We start from the raw sequence: 19996 nt of genomic DNA, 5'->3' as shown, positions 1-19996 counted from the left end.
GCCAGTGTTTTGACATCGATAAACGAGAAATTTAGAGGCAGCTAAAGCTATTGCTGGACTTCTAGCAGCCAGCCCAGATCCTGCAGATATTTGGGGCAGGTGGTTTGATAGGCCTTTCATCTCATTTTCTCAGTAAATGAAAGTATATCCTGCCTCCATGCCTTATAACCTTAACGTTAATTCAGCTACAAAACATTTCATTTACTCAAGACTGTGCTTCTTCCATTTTCCCTGATAGTTCTTAATAATCTGAAGTTTTATACTAGATACTCCTGTTTATTGATCCCTCACTTGATTGTAATTCGCCTTGTTGCAATTCATCTTTTATTTTAGAAGGATAAGTATTCAATCTTAACTGCCTAAAACACCAATACATGTAGTCATTATTATTAATAGTGGGGAAATAGGTGATAGTCTTTTTTTTTTTTTAAGATTTTATTGATTTATTTGAGAGAGAGAGCGAGAGAGACCATGAACAGGGAGTGTGGGGCAGAGGGAGAGGGAGAAGCAGGCTCCCTGCTTCTTCGAGGGGCTTGATTCCAGGACCCCAGGATCACAACCGAAGCCGAAGGCAGATGTTTAACTGCCTGATCCACCCAGGCGAGCCATGATAGTCTTTATTCTTGAAGAGCCATATGACTACCAGCTATTGCTCTTAAGTTTTATTCTAGAACTGATTTTTATAAATCATTCAAGAAGCTATAAACTTGCTTTAGTCAATATTGTATAACTAAAGAATTCCCCCACCAAGTGACATAATAAAAATACTTACAAAATCTTCCTCCTCTTCCTTTCATAAAATGAATTTATCACAGGCTCGTGTGTTGGAATCTGAGTTTGAATCATGGCTGCACCATTTTCTAGCCATGTAATCTTAAATGGAAATAGAATGAGTATAAATAAGCTTCTGAGGCTATCTAGCCTTCCAGAAAAATGGCTCTGGACTTATTCTACTAGGTTTGAAGTACAGAACTGGAAATTTCATTCTAGCATTCAAGAGTACATTTTTGTGCCTTCAAACAATAAATCTTCATAGGGTAATGAAGCATCGACTCCAGAGCAGACACTGGAAATAAAGGGTGACACAGTTCCTGCCCTCGGTAGATCTTACAGTCTAATCTAGTAGGGGTATCTTTTTATAATATATCAGGCAAAACTCTTCACTCTCCTCTGTGTATTGAACACTATGATTTTAGTAAGGAAAAAAATCATTAACATACTAAGAAATAGAAGAGGAATATATTTTCAAGAAAAATAGTAAAGTTATTAGAACATTTTCTATAGTTTCATGAGGCAAGTTTTCTGTATATAAGTACATATGTAACTTAAAAAGGATCAAGTGGCCAAAGCCCATGAATGCATGGCAGGATTTGCTACTGTTTGTCTGATAACCTTAGACAGATCATCTTAACGTCTCTGTGTCCTTCACCTGTCCTTGGAGGGAAAAGATTTGTTTACCACAATGATGTAGATGATAACAGATGACTGCAAAATACTTTTGAAACAAAATTCTGTCATGACACGTGATCCAATACAGCATCTATAGGTGATAATCTCTTTTTTTCAAAACCAGGTATCTGGACCTCCGTCGATTTGGATCTGTTCCCCATGGAGGTTTTGGGATGGGATTTGAACGCTATCTGCAGTGCATCTTAGGAATTGACAATATCAAAGACGTTATCCCTTTTCCAAGATTTACTCATTCATGTGTTTTATAGCTGGAAGACTGGTTACGGAACATCATCCCATGCCAGAGGTACCGCGTGCGAATATGCATACAGGAGAATGCATGTTTGAATTGTAGAAATGGAGAAGTTTTCGGTATGTAATTGTCATGCCATAAGATAGAGCATGTGAAAAGTAGACGTGATCATGATTTTCTTAGAAAGTTGAGAGCATTTCACGGAAAGATGAACTCCCTCAAGAAGAGGTACTTGTGGCAGGTAGAATCTCAAATCTATGTCAATTAAGAGGAAATGAAGAGACTGAACTGTGGTCTCAGAGGTCCTTTCGAACTCTCAAGACAGGATGAGAGAGTGTTATTTTAATTTGTTTTTAATCATTAGATCACTGCCCTGCGTGACCTTCGAGAACTACTAATAGCTAAAAAGAAAATGTTGTTGGATCTTTTCTCACATGCCATTGATAATTGCCCATCTTATTTTCATCACTTTACTAGACATCACAGAAGAAAATATTCCTTTCGGGGTCCTAATTGAGTTAATAAAGTTACTATTCTCAATTGAAACCTTCTTTCATCAGACTGGGTGATAAAAGTAACGTTTAGTAACTGTTGATCTTTAATTATAAAAGTGAATGAGATGTATTAATTACCTGAACTAATGACTGTTGTGTTATAATTTGTTTATAGTAGCTGTTTATAACTTCTCTAATAATCAGTAAACTAGATTTTTGATACCTATGAATGAAAAATACAATTACATTTTTAAATTCCACTTGTGAATTTTGGAAATTTGGAAGGTTGGTATTTTCAGTGCAAGATGAGGATGCAAATATAGCTAAACCTCAAGAATGGGTGATTCTGGACTCAAAAAGTAATATTGTCTTTTAGAGTTTTTGAGAGGATTGCTGATTTGGGAGTTCGAGGCTTGACAGTTGTAGCACTTTATGTATGTGATTTTAGACAGCCACTTACTCTGTATGAGCTCATACATCATTTTCCTCAGAGTTGATACAACAGTTACCTGAAAGTATTGTGTGTGTGTTTAAAATTGTGAAATGCTACTCAAATTGTTTTAATTTTTAGTCTTCGTTGAGTTACGTATCGATGACTTACAGCAAAGTTGTATACTCGGTAGACTTTGTATGTATCAACTAATGATAAACAGCATGCATGCCTGAATAATCAATTTTCTGTGTCCCATTAGGTAATTTATCTTAGTTTATTTCCTAATGAGTTTGTATGTGTACTTTATTTCATCCTAACTCAAATCAAACAACTGAAAAGAACTGTAGAACCTTAGAGCTGGAAACCACAAAAGTCACTGAGATGGTCTCATGATCAAACTTGTGCCTGATGCAGAGAGAGCCTATGTACCTAGGCAGCCTCTTCTGGGCAAAGTGCTCAATATCCCACCAGATAGCTCATTCCATTTCTACATCGCTCTAATTGGAGCTTTTGCTGAGCTAAAATCTACTTCCCTAGAACTTTAATCCCCTGTGCTTCAATACTGAGTTTAGGACAGGACAAAAGAGGTAATTAGGGCTTTCATAAAGCTTGCCTCAATCATGGGTTAGACAATAAATTCATTTGTTCAACAAATATTATTTGAGTTTATTCTGTGCCAAGAACTGTGCTAGGTGCTAAATAAATGATAGTGAATAAAACAGAAATGACCCCTGCCTTCAGGGAATTTACAGTCTATTAGAGAAGATATACAATCAGTAAGCAAACAAATGTATTATTTCAAAATATGACATAAACTATAAAATTTTATAAAGAACAGGGCAAGCATAGATAAGCTTGCTAGAGAAGGCATCTCTGAAAAGGTGATCTTTTAACCTTAGACCTGGGACATAAATGCAGAAACCATTCTAAAACATTCTCAGCATCAGTCAGTCAGTATTGATTTGACATTCAGGTCTTGATACTGTATTAATTTTGTGGAGTGAGAATCACAAACACTCACAGGTCCCCAACCCGGAGGCACTGATATTTTCCAAAGCTATCAGGAATCATGTCTCCAGCGATTCTTGAGGAACCAGATAGAATTCTAATGTTAACATGATGGTGGGGCCTCCTAAATAACAGTGCTATAAAGACTAGTGAATCAGAAAAACCCCAGGTTCCCATCCCAGTGCCATCATGGATGTAGCTGTGGAACACTAACCAAGCAAGATCATCTTTGTGCCCTCCCGTTATGTCACCTGCAGAACTGTCCTTTCCAAGTGCGAGAAGGTCCTTCTCAAATAAACCTTGTTCCCTGCCTTTTTGGTAGTCTTCAGCAGTGTATTTCCCAACTTTCATACTTACTCGTTCTTTTCCTCTACATCTGATCACATAGTGAGTATCTGGTTGAAGCCAAACACTTGCCACTCTTAACAAGCCTAAAAATTTACATCTTTGGCTCAATACTTTTATTTTACTAATAAGTGAACAGCAACAAATACTGATGTCAGACAAAGATGATGAAAATGTGAAAACTAAGCAGCAACAGCAGGAAAGAAACTTTAAAATGTCCGTTTGTCAGCTGGTATGTGAATATCCAAATTCTACAGATAAGCAGCTTCATATGATTGTGTGTTTAATGAAGAGAAGTGTGGATTTAATAGTTGAGGACAGCCTGTACTATAATAATAATCTTATGGGACAATTTGTGAGAGAAAAGGTGACTTGAGGGTATTAATTTTTTATTTGAGTAACCAGTTTCCAATGAGGGAAAAATCAGATTCTGTTTTCCCAAGATTTCCAAACATCACCTCAAAATAGTAACCCCAGCCACCCAAGAAAGAGTGTATTTTGAAACTTAGAAATTGTTTTTCCATCATTAATTTCCATTCTCATTTCAAATTTTGAAGTAGGTGGAGAAAAATAGTTACTTTCCATCTGGCTGTCCTTTTGCCTGGGGAAGTTGTGCTTTTTTTCTTTCTTTTTTTCTTTTTTGGTCTGACAAGAACTTAATTGTGTGAGTGATCCATTCCAGATCTAGACCTAACTCTCCCACCCTCTGACCCAGCCCAGACACTGACTGTCACAGAACAGCAAAGGAACTGTTTGACCTTCTGTCCCCCTCAGACAGGATCTGCCAGAAGCACCCCTCTACAATGTTATACATTCATACTCTCTGTAAATTGAATCTAGACATTCAGGCATGACTGAACAGGCATTGAAGATGCAATTGGTGAGATGGATTAACTCTACTCTTCTTTAAATCTCTTGTTTCAGATAATTATAGATGAAAGATGCTTATTTGGATTGGATTGCTATTTATTCATATATTTATTTTAGTAAGTGGTGAGGCAAGAACATAAAAATGCAGAGTTGAAAGACAGATTGGCCTGGATTGCATTGATAAGAAATGTGTGGAGCTTTTTGGCTTCTGATCAATATTTGTATTCAGTCTGCAATCTAAAGTATGTATAATAAAAAGAAAACAGGTGGGAGTAATATCTGATTGTAGTTTCTTCCCAGTGGATAGCCAAAATTAAAAGACAAAGCATTAAGGACAAAAAATAACCTTAATCACCCAACACCAAAATGATTAATAGGACTTGCATAAGATCTTATTAGGTCATGGTCAACACGTCTCCAGAAACCTAGACATTCTGCCATTACTGGGAGCCCTGGATTGCCCCTCTGATCAGCTAAGGCTCCAGTTAGCTGCAAATGGCCCAGGTTCTGCAAAAGACAGTTCTAGCTGTTTCTATGTGTATGTGTAGCATAAAAAACCTCTGCTGGATGGGCCTACCACATTTCTATTCTCAGAGCATCATCCTGACATAACAAAGGTTAACCACTTTGGGGAGGATATTAATAATCTCCACCAAAGTTTGGTTTGGAGTCCAGTGAATTTACAGCCATTATTAGCACACCGGGAGTTCCTAGGGGAGCTTTGTAAAGAAGTCAGAAGTTTAGGTGGTTCCTAAACTGTTGTTCAGGCAGCTATTGAATTAACATGACTTTTCAGTAACTTTCTGCTACTTCTTTACTGCTCATAATCGTTATCATTTGAACGTTGCTTTACAGTTTACAAAATGTTCTAACGTATTCACAATGTATTATGGACCTTGTTCTTTTGTAGCCTACTATGCTTCAAATTCATTTGATTTAATAAAAGATTAGAGGGGTTTTTTGTTACAAAGTTGGTTATTAGGAATTCCTAATATCAAGGGAGAATGAGACTGCAAATTAAGTTCACCACTCTTAGCCCCCAGAGAAACTGAAAACCCAGAGCCTTGTAGTAACTAAAGAGTTTTGCATCTTCAGCCCGAGTTTAGTGGACATGTTGCAAAATACACACTTTGGCCTCTGATGTCCTTGTTTTGCACAAGGAGAAGAGACACAAGAGTGTGCAGGGAAATGACAATTGAGTTCAAATGCATTCTAGTAAAGAGAAACACTGACAGTGGAATAAAGGACCATAGACTCAGCAGCGTACTTAAGTTCACTATGCCTCTTTTTATTCTTTTTTTCATGGGTTTTTACTCAGTATTTGCCGTACCTTCCTTTTAGGATCATCCTAGAATATACATAGAAAGACAGATGAAAGGACTTTGGTGGAGATTATTAATATCCTCCCCAAAGTGGTTAACCTTTGTTATGTCAGGATGATGCTCTGAGAATAGAAATGTGGTAGGCCCATCCAGCAGAGGTTTTTTATGCTACACATACACATAGAAACAGCTAGAACTGTCTTTTGCAGAACCTGGGCCATTTGCAGCTGTAACTCCCTGACTTATAACCTCTGCACACCGGCTCAACAATAACTGCTTTGCTATTTTCATACGATCCTGGACTTGAAAAATCTCCTTGAGATCTTATTTCTCCCCCTGTCTATGATACATAAACTATCCTCTCCTGTATTTTCCCAGCTCCTAGTAGTTCACGCACTCACTGTCCCTTAGGTGAATAGGAGCTCTCTACCTAAGAGAGAACTTTTTCTATGCTTGGAGAACTCTGATCTGGTATGACCAAAACCTTCCTCTCTATAGCAAGTGTAATAAGTTAGAAACACAGCAACACCGTTTCTTCTCCCCGGCCTTCTCTCCTCCAGGAGAGAATCTCTGTAGCCGCTCAGATGGAGAGTCCACCCTTCTCTGAAGGGCTGCACCCTACGAGGTTACTCATCAGGCGGTGGATCCTTGAAATGGGCTTCCCTCCAGTGTCCACTCAGCTGCTACCCAAGTATCCTGTGATACCAGTCTTGATATTAGAAGAGCTTCAAAGTCTCCAGTGCCTCCTTGCCAGCTGTCTTACAGCCTGTAGTAGTTGTTCCTCTTCCAGGGTGTGTAATAACTGCCGAGAAATCCTAATTACAGTTGCAGAATGTTTAGGGCAGTCCCAGCCCCCTTCATTTGAGGATCGCAGAAATGGATTCGGGTCATATGAACATTGGGTGTTGAAGAATAATACATTTTTTCACTGAAGATTCCCACCAGTACACATTTTCTTTGCAGTGCCCCGAAAGGCAGGAACTCATTCCTGTGCAGTTAGGACATAGCTGACCAGTGATCTCTTTACGTGTAATTTCCATCTTCCACACTCTGCACTACAGGTTTTCACATCAGGAAACCGTTGGGTCAGGTTCCTACCAGAAAATGTGGTGGATGTTCAGTGTCTTGGAAAGAGTATCAGACATAGAGGGAAAAGACTCTGATTGAAGTCTTGGTGTTCTACTTTTGAGCTGTGGGACCCTGAGCAAGCTACTTCACCTGTGGGTTGGAATAGGCATCTGCTGAATGAGGGTAATCCTTATCATACAAAGTGTTGTGGGAAACAGTGAACACTGTGTAAAAGGGCTCATAAACTGCACAAATAGAAGATCTCCTGAGGGGGGCGCCTGAGTGGCTCAGTTGTTAAGCGTCTGCCTTCGGCTCAGGGCGTGATCCTGGAGTTCTGGGATCGAGCCCCATGTCAGGCTCCTCCATTGGGAGCTTGCTTCTTTCTCTCCCACTCCCCCTGCTTGTGTTCCCTCTCTCACTGGCTGTCTCTCTCTGTTAAATAAATAAATAAAATCTTTAAAAAAAAAAAAAAAAGATCTCCTGAGGGAAACCTTTTCAAAACTCAAAATCTGTATGAACTAAGGTGTTTATTGCCTACTGAATGAAGTATTTGATAGCCATTAAAAATTATAAGAGAAAATGTGTTAAAAATGTTAAATTGTGGTCTGCAGTTACAATAGTGTAAAATCCATATATGCGACTGAAGCATCTAGGGGAAAAATGAGACCAGCTGTTTCAGGGCAAGAGAACTGAGCAGTTTTTCTGTCAAAACCTCATTGGTGTATTCAGTTCAGTTCAGTAACCTTCCTGAGCACTCACTGTGCCAGGCCAGTGCTCGACTCTGCGCAGACAGATAAATAGCACCTGCTCCTTGCCTGGGGGCCTCCCTGGCGTGCAATGTTTGCGCATTGTGAATAAGAATCACCTGGGGAGCCTATTAAAAATTTCAGATTACCTTGGTCCTACCCTAGAAAGTCTGATTCAGTAGATGGACCAGCCCACAGTTGGCGCTTCTGAAACAGTCACCCTGAGCGATCCTAATGTAGGCGGTTTAATTCCACCCTCAGAAAGCTTCAGTGAGGTTTTCATATTTTTACAGTAAAAGATAATTACACAAATCTGCTCATTGAAGAACACACTATGTTGGATTGTTCTGCCTGCACCTTTGAGCTGGTTTTTATCCCTCTGTGTCAAGGAGGGAAAGCCAGGCCACAGAGTGGTCTTACTCTTAAACCCGTGTAGCATGAGGCCTGCCACACCTCTTGACCTAGATCTCTTCCTCCCTTTCTTGTCCACTACTTCACCCTTGTTTTTTTTTCTCCCTGCGTGTGTTTCTCTGCCACTCTGATGCCTCCTTTGCCCAGTAATATATCAACATCCAGATTCTTCCCCTTCGTTTCTCCAACTTACTCCCCAACCAGGTATGTCAGTTTTATTGAAATCAACAAACATATCTGCTTTATAGACTTGTTCTGGAAGGCTTTTATGTATATGGTTGTTTTTCAAAAACTTAGAAGTGGTCTATTCATTGATCAACAACCACAAAATTATCATATGTGGAAACTTTTGTGTTTCAGTGCCTGATATCATTTAGCTCTTGATTAACTTTCTTCCAGCAAGTTAGCACAGCCCTCGACAGACTCCTAGTCCTGCCAGTCGAGTTAGAGTGTACCCTGCATTCTGATGCAGCACGACCTGTCTCCACATGCCTGTGAATGGGCTTGGGTGGCTTTCTCAGTCTACACACCTGTCACCTCTTAGTCACCCAGAATCAAAATATTACAACTCTAATCACACTTTCTGAGGCAATGAGGCTTTATTTCAAGAGGGGTGACACTCTAAAATGCAGCTAGGATTTCTGCATGTTCACATGTTTATATTACTTGTACTTCAGGGTACCAGTGGTTGGACAATGGCTTCCAGACTCACTCCTTTCGTTATGCTCCCTCAGAACCATATGCAAATACTGGCCATCTTAAACTGTCATTTGTCTTCTCTGCCAGAACGAAAGCTCCATAACACAGAAGAGACTGCATCCATCTTTTTACCTGCAGTGCCTTGGAGAGTATCTGGCACATAGTGGGTACTGATTAAATAACTCTTGAATGAATTAGGTGTCACTGAGGTGTCCAAAAAAAAAAAAAAAAAAAAGTATGCCCATCAGACCAAAGGAAAATATTCCTTAAAAAGTAATTCCCAAACTGGCTTTTTTCCCTCTTTCTGTGTCTGGAAAATTTTATAAATTTTTAAACTAGCCTTTCAGCATAAAAATCCAAGTTTGGAGCCACTGCCTGAATATAGAACAGAGTCAGGAGTCAGAAGTATTTATGAGTTCCGCTAGTAACTTATCCTTAGGAGCTGTTACTGAAGCTGAGTTTCTAGGGCACAGTAACTTAATAGACTTCTCAGGAACGTTGCTCTGCAGTTCGTCATTATATAACCAGCACCTACCCATGTGCCACATAGTAGGTGCACACAGTAGGTGCTCAGTAAATAATGAGTGAATGTAGTTGATTGATGGAAGAAATTCAGAAGCAAGTCCCAGCTGAACTTAGAGTTGCTTAGATTCTCCATTAGTGTTCTCGGCCTTGCTCTCCAAATCTAGACAAGCTTCTTGCGGCCAAGTTGAAGTAGCTTACATCATTAGTTCAGCAAATGTTAATTAATGCTAACTCTGTGTGTCCCTCTGTGGGGCACCCCAAAACAAGACAAACCTAAGATCTTACAGTTTCAGTTCCCATACAGCTGGTTGATAATTCCTTGTGCTCCCACCATCCTTTGAACAAACCCCTGTTATAATAACTTTGCCCATATGCTGCTATAGACATCTGCCTACCTATTTCTCTCCCCCGAAAGACCCTGAACTTCTTAAGACCCTGGTCTTTCTCATCTCTGTGTTCCTATGCTGAACTTATAGTAGGTTCTAAGAAAATCCTTTTTGAGAATTGAACAACAAGGACATAAATAACCTTTTCTAAGTAACATTTTTTGGATATATCGTTTGTATATGGATAAAAGTATATGCCTAAGTGTTTCCTGAGTTTCAAAGGATAGGTACTGGCCACATCCTGAACGAAACAAGATTGGTTTTCATGCCTCTCTTAAATACTTTTCGAGGTGTCAGCTTAGTTATCAAACCCATTCCTCCTCTGAGAATTCCCCCACCCCATCCTAGCCAGTGGATCCCCAGCAGACATACTGGGGACAGGACCTTCCCTTGCTGACTGGACGAGGGGTGGACACCTGACCCAAAATGGGCCGGTCTCATTTTCTCTTGGAAAAGTTGGGTTAAGAACACTAGAGAGTCTGGACTGGTTGCTTGAACCAGGAATATGTAAATTGCGGATATGTAGGGCAACCATGTGTCTCAAGAGAGAGAGAAGGCAGTCTGCAGAGAGAAAGAAACGAAGGCACATGCTCAGAGATGAAAAACCATATGGCCTGTGAGAGAGACAGACACACACATACAGACTGGCAGCCTAGTTTTTGCTATATTTAGGCCTCAGTTGCCAACCTTCCTGAGGCCAGATTATTCCTCTTTTTCTTGTGTTCCATGGGGTATACCTCATTTTCTTACCAATAAATTTCCTCTTTAGGCTTAAGCAAATTTAAAACTGGTATCTGCTTTTACAACTGAAAAGAAAACATTAATACACTATCTGACTTACGGAAAGAATTCTCATTACTTTTTTTGGTTTGTAATCTCATTACCTTTTAGTCATATCCACATATTATCCCAGAATATATGTTAATCAGGAAATTATTTAGATGAGAATTTCCTGATAAATAAAATGGCATAGGAGGGGGTAAGTGACTTCTTTGCTTTTCAAGTTTCTTGATTCCCTAAGTCACAAAAACAGAAAACAAATCAAAGGAGGCTTATTTACAGAGGGGATTGGATAAATATTAGACCTTTCTTGAACTACAAAATTGGACTAAAGAGGTTTTGAAGAACCAGTACATTTGGCAGCTTTGCAAGACATCTATTTTTGTAGATTCTTTCCAGAACTGTGTTAAGAATGGCTTTTGTCAATGAGCCTTCGCTGTGTTTCAGACTAGCCAAAACTGAAAACTCTGAAGACACTAAATTAAAAAAAGCGTGTGCGCCTACAGCAACCCAGACCCTGCTGCTGGCTGGCCGTAAACAATGAAAGTAAGAGAAAAGATTGTGCTCTTCAGAAACAGTTCCAAATGTGCACAGAGCTCTGTGTGCCACATTCGTTCAGCCCTGGCATGCCGCACCCTGAGCGGAGTCCTCACTTAAAATCACCACTTTGAAAACTTGCATGGAAAAGAGGGAACTGTGGACTGCTAAAATCATCATTTGGTGCAGGAGAATTTTTCTGAAGAAAAACTTAGGGCTTTTTCCTAGAATGTAATGAAAATGTTAAGTTATAATGATTACTGCCAACATATTTCTAATCACTCTAGGAAAAGAAAACAACAGCAACAAATAAGTTTCCAGCTCTTTCCTCGGTCAACACCCTGGACCTTGGAGAAGCTTGCATGTAATTTGACTGCAGCTACTTTCCTTTTTTAGTTAATTGTGTTAAATGTGCCTCATAACTCCTAATCCCATTGGGACTGTCATTTAGAAGGGGCTGGGGGGAAGCTGTTTTAATTCTGGCTTTTGTTTCAGCCACTAAGTGTAATACCACATGATTGTTGACCCAACAGTAATCCAGTTAAAAAACAGTCTTCAGAGTTACTGCATCATCAAAATTAACCCTGATTACATCAAATTATGTTGAAACAGACCACAGCTGTTTGCCCTGTTGAAGCAACTGCTTGAGAGCTCATCCAGAAGATATATCTGGGTGTCAGGAAGATACATTTTGTTTTTTATTTTTGTTTCTCAACACAAATGTAGGAGGGAAACACTCTGTTCTTCCCAGAGTTGCTTGGTGGGAGTTGAAAACTTTGTGATACTCCAGAATCAAAAATCTTCTTAATTCCAAAGTAGTTTCAAGAAAGTCTGAGACCTTCTAAGGTTTCGGTTTTCTATAGGAAGGATGTAAGAAGAAGGAAATAGAAATCTATTGAGTATTGCTCTTGTCAGCAAAAAAGAAGTGGAACTTACTACTACAGAGAAGGATGGTGGAACTTTCTGTGGTAGGCTGTATGCAGTCGTACGCTAAGACTGGCTTGTACCAGCCCATGAGAACAGATTGTGGTGAAAAATTTTGCAAGCTGGTTGTTAAGAAAAAATTTATATATAGCATTATTAAAATTAAATAATTTAAAATGGAAAGTAAAAAGTATTGGAGAAGATGGAGACAGATTGGAGCTTTCATACGTTGCTGGTAATGTAAAATGGTGTAACCCACTGTGGGAAACAGTTCAACAGTTCCTTAAAAAGTTAAACACAGGGACGCCTGGCTGGCTCAGTTGGTAGAACATGTGACTCTTGATCTCAGGGTCATGGGTTTGAGCCCCACATTGAGTGTAGAGATCACTTAAAAACAAAAAAACAAAAAAACTAAACACAGACTCACCCTATAATCCAACAGTTTGACTCCTAGGTATATACTCAAGAGTAGTGAAAAACAGGTCCACACAAAAACTTGCACAGGTGTGAATGTTCACAGCAACATTATTCATAGTAGCCAAAAAGTGGAAACAACTGGAATATCCATCAGCTGAAGAATGAATAAAATCTGGTATATCCAGTCAATGGGATATTATTCAGCCAAAACAAGAAAGAACTGATGTATGCTGCAACACAGATAAACCTTGAGAACATTATAGCAAGTGAAAGAAGTCAGACACAAGAGGCCACATATTGCATGATTCCAATTATATGGAATGTCCAGAATTGCAAATCCATAGAGACAAAGTAGATTAGTGGCTGCCAGGGTTTTGGGATTAGGGGAACGAGGAGTGACTGCTAATGGATATAGAGTTTCTTTTTGGGATAATAAAAATGGTCTGAAATCAGAGAGCAAGGATGGTTGTACAACTCAGTGAATATACTGAAAACCACTGAACTGAACACTTTAAAAGGGTGACTTATGACATGAATGACAGGTTAATAAATTAACTCATAAACTTACAATTAAGTAAATTATATTTAAAACAAAGGGAATAAATAACCAAAATTCACCTAATTATTTCACTACATTTCCCTGTTACCTCTGCTCTTCGTGTGTTTTGTCTATTTTATGTGTTGGAAGTACTAAATAATGTATTACTGAATACCTCTTTAACTGTGTTCATACACAGAAAGTTGATAGCTTGAAATTGGTCGGGGAGGTGGAGAGGGTATAGTATTGGCACCACAGATTGTCACATACTACAAATCAAGGCTACTGCCACCACCACCACCAGCAGAGATCCTGTTTTTAAACACTATCAGCACATCCCTGGCTGTATAGGTCAGACAACCATTTTGGGTAATTCTGGTAGGATTAGTTAAATGAGATGGTCTCCTGTGGCTTTTGGGTCCCCAACAAAACAAGAAACCAGCAAATCTGCAAAGCCACAATGCATGCATTTGGTGCAGAAGAAAATGGCATTTCTTGTCACCTGTTGGAAGAAACCCACTTTAACTCAGGGGACATGATTTCTCACATGTGTGGGTACAAGGGGCTAAGTGATAGCACCCCTATAGGACTGTCAGAATGAGGCCAGATATCAGATAAACCACAAATGATTTATTTCTTAGTCCCAGAGAGGAGAGTGTCTGGGGAGTCTGCACAACAGTGTCAGGGTTTGGAAACTAAGTGTTAACAGTTACCTCTCTGGAACTGAGAGAAGTCAAAAGGTCTAAGGAGCCATTGTTTTAGAAACTACCCAAGGATTTCAACCACCTCTAAAACTGAAACTGCATAGGATTACCTCTATCTGCTTAGCCCTTCCCACGAGGCCAGTCCCTGTGGATTTAAACACTCCAGCTGCTTACAAGTATCTTCACAGATACTATTTTCTGGTGTGGATGGATCAGAGAGACTTCTGGATGCTCCAGGAGTCCACAGCCCCCACGTGCCATCCTTTAAGGGTTGTTGGTTTGTTTTTGTTTTTGTTTTCATTCTCACAACATTCTGTGAGTATTGACTGTGTGCCTGACGCCATGCAGGGAGGCTTCGGGATACAAAATGAGGAAGATGCAACCCTGCCCAACTATTTGCAGTACACTGTGAGAACCTAATTTATACAGGTGCAATGTGAATTCAAACAAACATGAGCAGCTATGCTGAGGAGTGGGGATGGTGAGTTTTAAGGAAAGGGGCTTGGTTCAAGATCTAATTCAAGGTAGGAATTCTCTACGAAGGAAGTAAGGGGCCATCATGCAAAGTATAGTTTGGAGCACGAGGGCACTTTCTCAGGCACTTGACAAGTCTTTGTCCTTGGGAGAATGTGGTAACTATGCAGCATGATCTGTGAATACACTGGTGTACCGCCCTCACCAGTGTAAGCAGAAATGTCCCAGAAGCTTAACTGCCCCCAAAGCAGCACAGGTTCCAGTTTCTCACAAAGGAGAAATTGGGAAACTGGACTTGCTCAAACTTTTCCCTATAAGAAAGTTTATTTCCAAAATATCTTCCACTGGGTGTAATGTCAACTCAGTTTTTTAGCAGCTGCAGACAGGGAGGAAACCCAATTAGGTCTTCAGCCACACCCCAAGCCCACTTTCAGATCTCAGTCCCCTTCCGATGCCAGAAATTGGTTTGAGTAGGTCACAGTAATTTGATGGAACCAAATGGCTCAAAGCATCCAGGGGTTAAAGAGGCAAACACCTCAACATTCATGAATCCCGTGTCCTGACAGTCACCAGCTGAGGTGGCTCAGCTGGCCACACTGACCTTGGCAAGCAGTACTCAGCTCTGAAATTAACCTGTCAACTAAATTGAAGGGGAGAAAAGGCAGCATGGCTAGGACACAAACATCCATCCCCCACCCCCGGTCCAATCACTGACGTCAAGCCTGGCGTGGGTGGTATTAATCATGCCAGCCTGGTGTGCAGTTGAGGACAGCTCTCCTTCCAACCCGTTCCTGGGACCGTTCCATCAGCCATGCACCTGCCGCTGGCCACAAACCCTCAACTCCCAGACAGGCACGGATGCAAGGCTGTTGCTGACGACACTCAAAGCCAGAGTGCACCCTTTAGAACCCAGGCTTGGGAGGGACGGAGGAGGGGGAAGAAAACCTTGTGCCCGTGTTTTCTTCCCAGGTGTGCAGTTCTCTCATCTCTGCAATGCTTCCTCCAGAGGAGCTCTTGCCATAAGATGGTCATTTCCTGAGGATTTAATGAGAATATAGAATTAATGACCCAAAGCGCTCTTTGCAGCCGGTCATTAATTCCCCTCAGGAAATACCCATGGTCTTTAATCAAAATTGCCTAAATTATAGACTAGTGATGCATGTCCTCACAGGTTTGGGGGCTGGGGTTGGGGGGCTGTCATCCCTACTGGTTCCGATAGATGGCGCCTATCTTCATGCAAATAAATCACTCCTAATTCATTTTCCATTTCTCACCAGTGAAAACCAGAGGGCGAAAGAAAAGAAAAGAAAAGAAAAGAAAAGAAAAGAAAAGAGAAAAGAAGAAGGAAGGAAGGAAGGAAGGAAGGAAGGAAGGAAGAAAGAAAAAAGAAAGGAAGGAACAGCAGGGAGTGGAGAGGACTCAGTAAAGGCCCAGACAGGAACATTCTGTCCGAGGACTGTTCCCAGCCCTGGCACACACCTCAGGCTCAGACTGAGCCATACCAGGGTGCAGCCAGGGACCTTAGCAGCTTTCCTGCCAACTATGGGTGCAGCCTGAACTGGGTGCTGGCAGCTAAGTAATGAGAAAGGTGGGGTGGGGCCAAGAAAGCACCAAGAAGAGCCCCTTTTTTCTAACTTTTGGGAAAGGAACGGTATGTTCAGAGACTTCTTGAAGCTGATACAAGTTTCCCTCACTATCCAAAAGTTTGCTTTATGCCCCTTCACTTTTACAGAATACTTACATTACTACTTGGTTTTGCCCACCAAAAGAAATGCAAGGAGGATTTTCACTTTTAGGAGATATTGCTTCTTCACGTTACCCCATGTCAGCCTACCGAGAAGTTTCATGGGAATGTACCACTTTCGGATTTCGGGGAAGACCTGTACTCTGTAACTGTTGGCTTTCAAGGCCCCTCCTGTCATTGGCCCAAAACATCAAACTTTTATATTTCCACATGGAATTATAAATAACGGGGGACAAAGGGTCTTTTGCAAAACAACGTAAGACCCTCAAGAGCTTCTGGCAGAATGCAGCCCAACCACCATTTCTGAACCAGGAGTCTGAACCAGTCTGTGTTGAATCCTACAACTATCAGAGGGTACGTATTAGAAGACTACTTTTCTAGGGAAGGATAAGGCGTTTGTAAGCCTCACTTGCATCCTACACCCCAGCTGCAAACAAACTATGCAGCTCCCTCAGACTGCAATCACTGAGACTTGGCACCATGACTCAGATGTGAATGAAGTCAGAAAGATTGCTTTATTTTGGTTGGGAGTCACCGCCTCCTGATTGATTTGGCAGACTTGACTATTTTGATATTTGTCTCACAGGGTTTCAAGATACTTAAAGCAAGAGGTTAAAATGGCTGTAAATCTAGTGGTGGCCCTTCAGTGTGGCTTAAAGATCTCTAAATTGGAAGGCTAAGGGAGTTCTGGTCCCAGCCAAAGCCTGATAGTTCTGGCTTAACATTCAATCCAGTAGCACACCAGATCGTGAAGAAAGTCAATGAAATGATGGGTGCAGGGGAGCTGATCTCTACCTCTCAGGATGCTTAGAAAAGCTAAGCATATAGTAAAGGATTAGCTTTTACAAACTGATTGAAGAGTGAACTTTCTCCAACCCAGGCAAGATCTGTAAAACTAGAACAGTGTCCAGCAGCTTGAAACAAGGAGCTTTGCTGCGCAGAGACAGGAAAAGGAACAACAATAGCCTTGGTCTTAAGTTGTATGGGAAGTGTTGAGATGAGGCTTCTCCCACTCATCTACCCCCCGGCACAGTACCCTATGATGAAATGGCTTACTGTCCTCTTCTCGGAGAACTTGGGGGAGAACCTTCCTTTTAATGCTGCTCCTAAAAGGTACTTTCTGAGTTGAAAAGAGCCCTGACCAAAGGTGGAGTTTTTTTTCTCCACCCTCCCCCAGAAGTACTGAGGTTATCAAGTGTGTGCTTACACATAATTTATTTCAGTTAAACCTCACCACAACGCAGTGAGAGAAGTTATCATCAGATTCCAATTTTCATCTGAGCCCCAGAGTGGTTTTATATCCTGTGTCAGTGAGTTGGAACTCTGCGGAATTTTGACCCCAGTTTCTTGTTCTACACCACCTTGCCTTCCAATTCACTATGAAATACATTGACTCATTTTTGCTTCGATTCTGCAAATCACACGAATTTTCTTCTCCTGAATTGTTTTCCCCAGAGGCAATGCGGGAGCCAGCTGGACTTAATTTCCTGGTAATAAGAGGCCCCCAAGTTGATCTGTAGACACTAAAGCAATTACCCCACTTTAAATAGCAGATGAGCAAGACCACCCTCACCCCACCCCCAGCCCCAGCATTAGAAACTTGCCTCTCCAATGCACAGGCTTCGGGGCTTTAGGCTATCTGCAAAATGGGACTAATAACGGCTCACCCAGTTTGTAGATTTGTGAAGACAATCACGTAAACAAGGAATGTAAAAGCGCCCAGCAGGTAATAGTCTGTTTTCTTCTTTGCTTCTCCCGCCAAGGGGGTGCGAGAGTTAATGAAACTCTTGCTGGGAAGCGGATCACTAATTTCTGCCAGAACCTGACCCACTGAAACCTGAAACTCGGAATGGATAGGAAACGCGAGCAGCCCTTGGGTCCCTGCCTGACGACCCTCTGTGAAAAATCGATCCGCGATCGAGGGCGCGCAGCCCCTTCCCTTCACCCCACCCCCACCCGGGGCGCGGCCGCCTCCACTGCTTGCTGTTGAGGCTTGGGGCGGAGGGGAGCAAGACCCGGGGACGCGGCCGGCGGCAGGCTTCGGCGTCCGAGCCAACCTCGGGCCTCCCCGGTCCCAAGAAGCTAGGCGCTGTTTGCGTCTTTGAAGGCGGCCCGCCGGGGGGCGCGGCGGACTGTGGGCGTGGCGAGCGCGCGCCGCCCTTTTTCCTGCTGTGGCGCCCCCACCGCGGCCCGGCTGGGAGTGCGCGCCGGTTTGGGCGCGCGCAGGGAAAGCGGGAGCGCGCGAGGCAGCCGGGCCCGCGCCGCGCCGCCTCGTCCTCGCCCCGCGGCCGCCGGCAGCCCCGGCCCCTCCCCTCCCCCGCGAGCTGCGCACCGCCGGCCGGCTGACCCAGCTGCCCGCGCCCGCGCCCTTGTCCGTCCGACCCCGCGGCGGGCTCCAGGCGGCCGGCAGCATGAGCGGCGGCGGCGACGTGGTGTGCACCGGCTGGCTGAGGAAATCGCCCCCCGAGAAGAAGTTGAGGCGCTATGTGAGTGCTGGCGGCGAGCGGGTGCGGCCGCGGAGGGCGCGGGTGGGGGGCGCCCCGCGGCCTGCCAGGGGCTGGGGGCTCCGGGAGGGGCGGCGCCGACGGGGAGGGCGGGCCCTAGGGTCCCGGGGGGCGAGGAGCGGCCGGCGCGCCCCGCGGCTCGGGGCTGTGTGGGGCACCTGCACACCTGTCACAGGTGCGCCGCGGAGGGGCGGAGCGGGCGGGCGGGCAGGTTGAGGCTGCTGCTCCTTCTCCGCTGGGCGGGCGCGGCGGCGGCGCCTCCCCAGCCAGCGTCCGTGTAAACTAAATACGGTATTGAAGTTTGTATTGATTGTTTTTAGAGACCGAGAGAGTTGATTCCCCGGGCTGGGAGACCATAGTAACCCCGGGCGGCTTCAGCCTGCAGGGCTGGGGGAGTGGGCGGGAAAGGGGGGGCGCAGTCTGCGGGGCGGCGCAGCCCGGTCCCCACAAAGGGCGAGGCGCCTCACACCCTTTCCCCCTTCCCTTTCTCTGCCCGCCCCTCCCGGGTGACCGCCTGCTTCCTTCCAGTCCACAGCCTCTGCATCACGGGCAGCGTCAGCGGCATGTGCAGCTCTTGTATTAAGTGACTCATTTGTTTGTCCCCCTTCTCTCCCTTTATTCTGTATGTCTCTCACATACATCCCCCCCACCCCACCCCACGATGGTGACACTGCAGTTTGGTCTGGTGTAACTGGCTCGGGTTTTGTGCGGTCCTTGGTGCCTGGGGTCGGGAGAGATCCAGGTTCTCAGTTGCCAGGTGGTGCTAACCGACGGTGTTTACCGAAATTGCTGGGACCGCCTCTCCCTTCTGTGTGAGAAACTGGCAACATCGAGGGGAAGGTGGTATACAGTCTGGTGCTGACTGGTGAGGAGGTCCGGCTAACACCCCCCCCCCCCCGCCCCGTCCCATGCCTTGCCTGATGGGGTCAAAGTACAAGATGGTGCTAATTACAATCAGCCCTGGGCTATTGCAGGCGTTTGGAAATGGAAGGTCGGTAAAAGGTGTCAAGGTCTCTCTCATCTGTTCCCTCTTCACTTCTCTATGAAATGCCCTTGTTAAACTGACTCTTGGTGCTGGACTCTGGGATCATTCCCACAGCATGAAAGTGAGCTGTTGCCTTCCAGCTGCAGTGCATCAAGGGAGCTCTGAATAGACCCTGCCCTCTGTCAGCTGCACCAGTGGCTGTCCATGGGGGGAGAGGCAGAAGCTTACCAGAGTTTCCTGTCTTGGCTCCCCAGATCAGAACTGAGGGACTTCTGGCCTCTGGATTGAGGAAGTGACATTCTGTTTTTCAAAGGAAGTGTTGTTGGGGAGTGCAAGTGTGTGTGTGTGTGTGTGTGTGTGTGTATGTATGTATGTATGTA

General features: G+C 43.4%; 2 protein-coding genes across 3 annotated transcripts in view; both read left to right on the top strand.

The window, feature by feature from the left end:
• Positions 1 to 12934, top strand: part of NARS2 (asparaginyl-tRNA synthetase 2, mitochondrial) — a 131877-nt gene extending 118943 nt beyond the window's left edge. For both annotated transcript variants that reach the window (XM_087868187.1, XM_045816181.2), the window contains one exon: positions 1574 to 12934. In XM_087868187.1, coding sequence (XP_087724313.1) covers positions 1574 to 1718 — 145 coding nt within the window. In that variant the 3' untranslated portion in view covers positions 1719 to 12934. The remainder of the gene's footprint in view (positions 1 to 1573) is intronic.
• A 5405-nt stretch (positions 12935 to 18339) lies between these two features.
• The window catches only part of GAB2 (GRB2 associated binding protein 2), a 183653-nt gene continuing 181996 nt past the window's right edge, over positions 18340 to 19996 (top strand). The window contains exon 1 of the mRNA XM_045816267.2: positions 18340 to 18613. Within this exon, the coding sequence (XP_045672223.2) occupies positions 18539 to 18613 (75 nt within the window). The 5' untranslated portion in view covers positions 18340 to 18538. The remainder of the gene's footprint in view (positions 18614 to 19996) is intronic.

Source organism: Ursus americanus, chromosome 16, assembly GCF_024610735.1.
Source record: "Ursus americanus isolate L20-20 chromosome 16, mUrsAme1.1.p, whole genome shotgun sequence".
NCBI lineage: Eukaryota > Metazoa > Chordata > Mammalia > Carnivora > Ursidae > Ursus > Ursus americanus.
The sequence above is the reverse complement of the archived record's forward strand: the minus strand, read 5'-3'. Positions and strand labels throughout refer to the sequence as shown.